Source organism: Ictidomys tridecemlineatus, chromosome X (genome assembly GCF_052094955.1).
Source record: "Ictidomys tridecemlineatus isolate mIctTri1 chromosome X, mIctTri1.hap1, whole genome shotgun sequence".
Classification (NCBI taxonomy): Eukaryota; Metazoa; Chordata; class Mammalia; order Rodentia; family Sciuridae; genus Ictidomys; species Ictidomys tridecemlineatus.
Window position 1 is genome coordinate 76,189,823 of NC_135493.1, and position 2,723 is coordinate 76,192,545.

Here is a 2,723-nt window from a genome sequence, read left to right on the forward strand (position 1 = left end):
AAGCTTTTATGAAAAACATGATCTAAATTCTACCAAAATATCTACAATCATTTTAATTCCATTCTAATACATTTCATAGCAAGATTTTTAACTCCAAAGTATTAGACAAAAAAAGATTCCAATGCATTCCCAAGTATTATATGTTGAAGACTATTACTTCATGATTGTGTACAAAGGCTCGTGGGGAGTTTAGCCATTTCAGATTAGAAAATTACAAAGATATTTTATCTACATAGACTTCAAAAGTTGAAATATAAGATCAATTCTTTCACTTGTTTGTGTGTTAATAGGAGTTTAGTCTCAACTATTATTAAATGAGCAGAGTTTATCACAGTTAATATATGTTTATGACTGTCACAGATTATCATTTAAACTTGTTAAATGTATAGGTTTAGGGGTTTTTTGTGTGTGTGATGCTGGGAACCAAACCCAGGGCCTGATGCATAGTAGGCAACTTTTCTACCATTGAGCTACACTCCCAATCCTTTTAATGTTTTTTTTTAATATATGACATCATATTTCCAACTGATAGAATTGATTAGTAGACAAATGAATTTAGTGAACATCAAAATACAAGGAAAAGTGCAATCAGTGAACAAAACTCTAATATAAATGTAAAGATTAATCTGTTTCATTCTCACATGAATTCATGAGTATATAATATGTATATAATGAATTTATTGGACAGATAATCTAATATCTTCTTCACTGCAGTTTTCATTAGGAAAAATTATTAAATGCTCACATAAAGCCATTTACTTCTAAGCCAATAAAAATTCTGATAAAACTCAGAATTGTTGCTAGGCACCATGGTGCATGCCTGTAATCCAAGCCACTTGGGAGACTAAGGCAGGAGAATCACAAGTTCAAAGCTAGCCTCAGTAACTTAGCAAAGCCCTGAGCAATTTAGTAACACCCTGTCTCAAAATAAAAAATAAAAATAGTCTGGAAATTTGGCTAAGTGGTTAAATGCCCCTAGATTCAGTACCCCCCACAACAAAAAAATACTCAGAATTATTTTCTAAAATATTATTTGCATAATAATTTCTAGTACAAAATTGGGAATATTTAATAATTTTTTCAGTATACGTTAAAACAAAAGACTTGGTCTCATCATTTTTATCAGGAAAAATTATATTTGGAAGAAGTCACACTACATAAAGTGACAGAATTCAAAAATCAAATTACATGAAAATATACATTGCAATTTCCTTGTATAGTAGGTGAGAAATACCTCTAGTATTGAAGAATAGAGACAAAGAAACATGAAGGACTATGGAGAAGGGTATGAGGGCAAATTGCATTATTAGTAGCAAACCAAGGGCTGGGGTTGTATAGATCAGTGGTATAATGCTAGCCTAGCATGTGTGAAGCACTGGGATTGATCCTCAGTGCCACATTTAAAAAAGTAAATAAAGAAAAGCAATCATTACTGGAGCCGAAGCTGCCTATTAAGCTCGATCAAGATGACAACCTCCCAAAAGCATCAAGACTTTGTGGCAGAGCCTATGGGGGAAAAGCCAGTGGGGAGCCTGGCTGGGATTGGTGAAGTCCTGGGCAAGAAGCTTGAGGAAAGGGGCTTTGACAAGGCATATGTCATCCTCGGTCAGTTTCTGGTGCTAAAGAAAGGTGAAGACCTCTTCCAAGAATGGCTGAAGGACACATGTGGTGCCAATGCCAAGCAGTCCCAGGACTGCTTTGGGTGCCTTCGAGAATGGTGTGACGCCTTCTTGTGGTGTTCTCTGGGGAGCCCTCAATCCCTGCCCCCTTATCAAGTCTCCAGAGTTTGCAGCTGAGTAGGGGCTCCTTGTCCTCTACAAAGGAAAAGATTGCTGTTGTTGTACTCCAGGGTCTTTGGGAATTCTCTCCCCTCACCATTTCAATCTTTTTTGGAATTTTTGCTCTTGCATGCAACTCCCTTTCTCTTCCCCCTGCCAGTTCCATGGAAATCATTAACCAGCTTTTCTGATTGGATTCCTGGCCCCTTCCCTCACCCCCACCTTTACCTTTGGTCTGTTTGATGCCATTTGGCACCTTTTTTGGCATAACAGTCACTGTCCTTGTAAAGTTTTTTAGATCAGTAAAGACAGTGGCCTTCAAAAAAAAATTAAAATAAAATAAAAAGTAAAAAGTAAATAAACAAAATAAAGGTGTTGTGTCTGCTTCAACTAAAAAATAACAAACCAAGAAGTAGAAAGCTTCTAGTTGTGCATGCTTTATTTATAGAAATTTTACACTAGTCAACTGAAGGGCAAAAATAAAACCAAATCAGAATTTTGTATTATGTGAGTAAATTTCAGTAAGTTGAATTTAGAACCAAATTTTTTTTAAGTTCTTGGGGGTAATGAATAGGTTCAAGAACTCTTAATAGCCAGAAAATGTTATTGCTACATCCAATCCAAAGAGATGGGCACAACTAGAATACAAAAAGGACAAAGCACCTAGTAATGAAGTCATCATCAAAAAACAAGTAATTAGGGCTGGGGCTATAGCCCAGTGGTAGAGCGCTTGCCTAGCATGTGTGAGGCACTGGGTTCGATCCTTAGCACCACATAAAAATTTTTAAAAATACAACCATTCTGTCCATCTACAACTACAAAAAAAATTTTAAATCAAGTAAAATTCTTGTTAAGTATTTCAGTATTTGAACTAAATCATCTGAGAAATTTCTGGCAGATAGAAGAGATAAAAGCAAAAGGGAGTGTCAAAATGAAGAAGGTACA

At 35.7% G+C, this 2,723-nt stretch overlaps 1 protein-coding gene across 1 annotated transcript; it reads left to right on the forward strand.

The window, feature by feature from the left end:
- Positions 1 to 1,424: 1,424 nt before the first annotated feature.
- Positions 1,425 to 2,124, forward strand: LOC101959186 (barrier-to-autointegration factor). The gene has a single exon (XM_040288484.2). The coding sequence runs from the start codon at positions 1,467 to 1,469 to the stop codon at positions 1,794 to 1,796; it is 330 nt and encodes a 109-aa protein (XP_040144418.2). The 5' UTR covers positions 1,425 to 1,466; the 3' UTR covers positions 1,797 to 2,124.
- Positions 2,125 to 2,723: the final 599 nt, after the last annotated feature.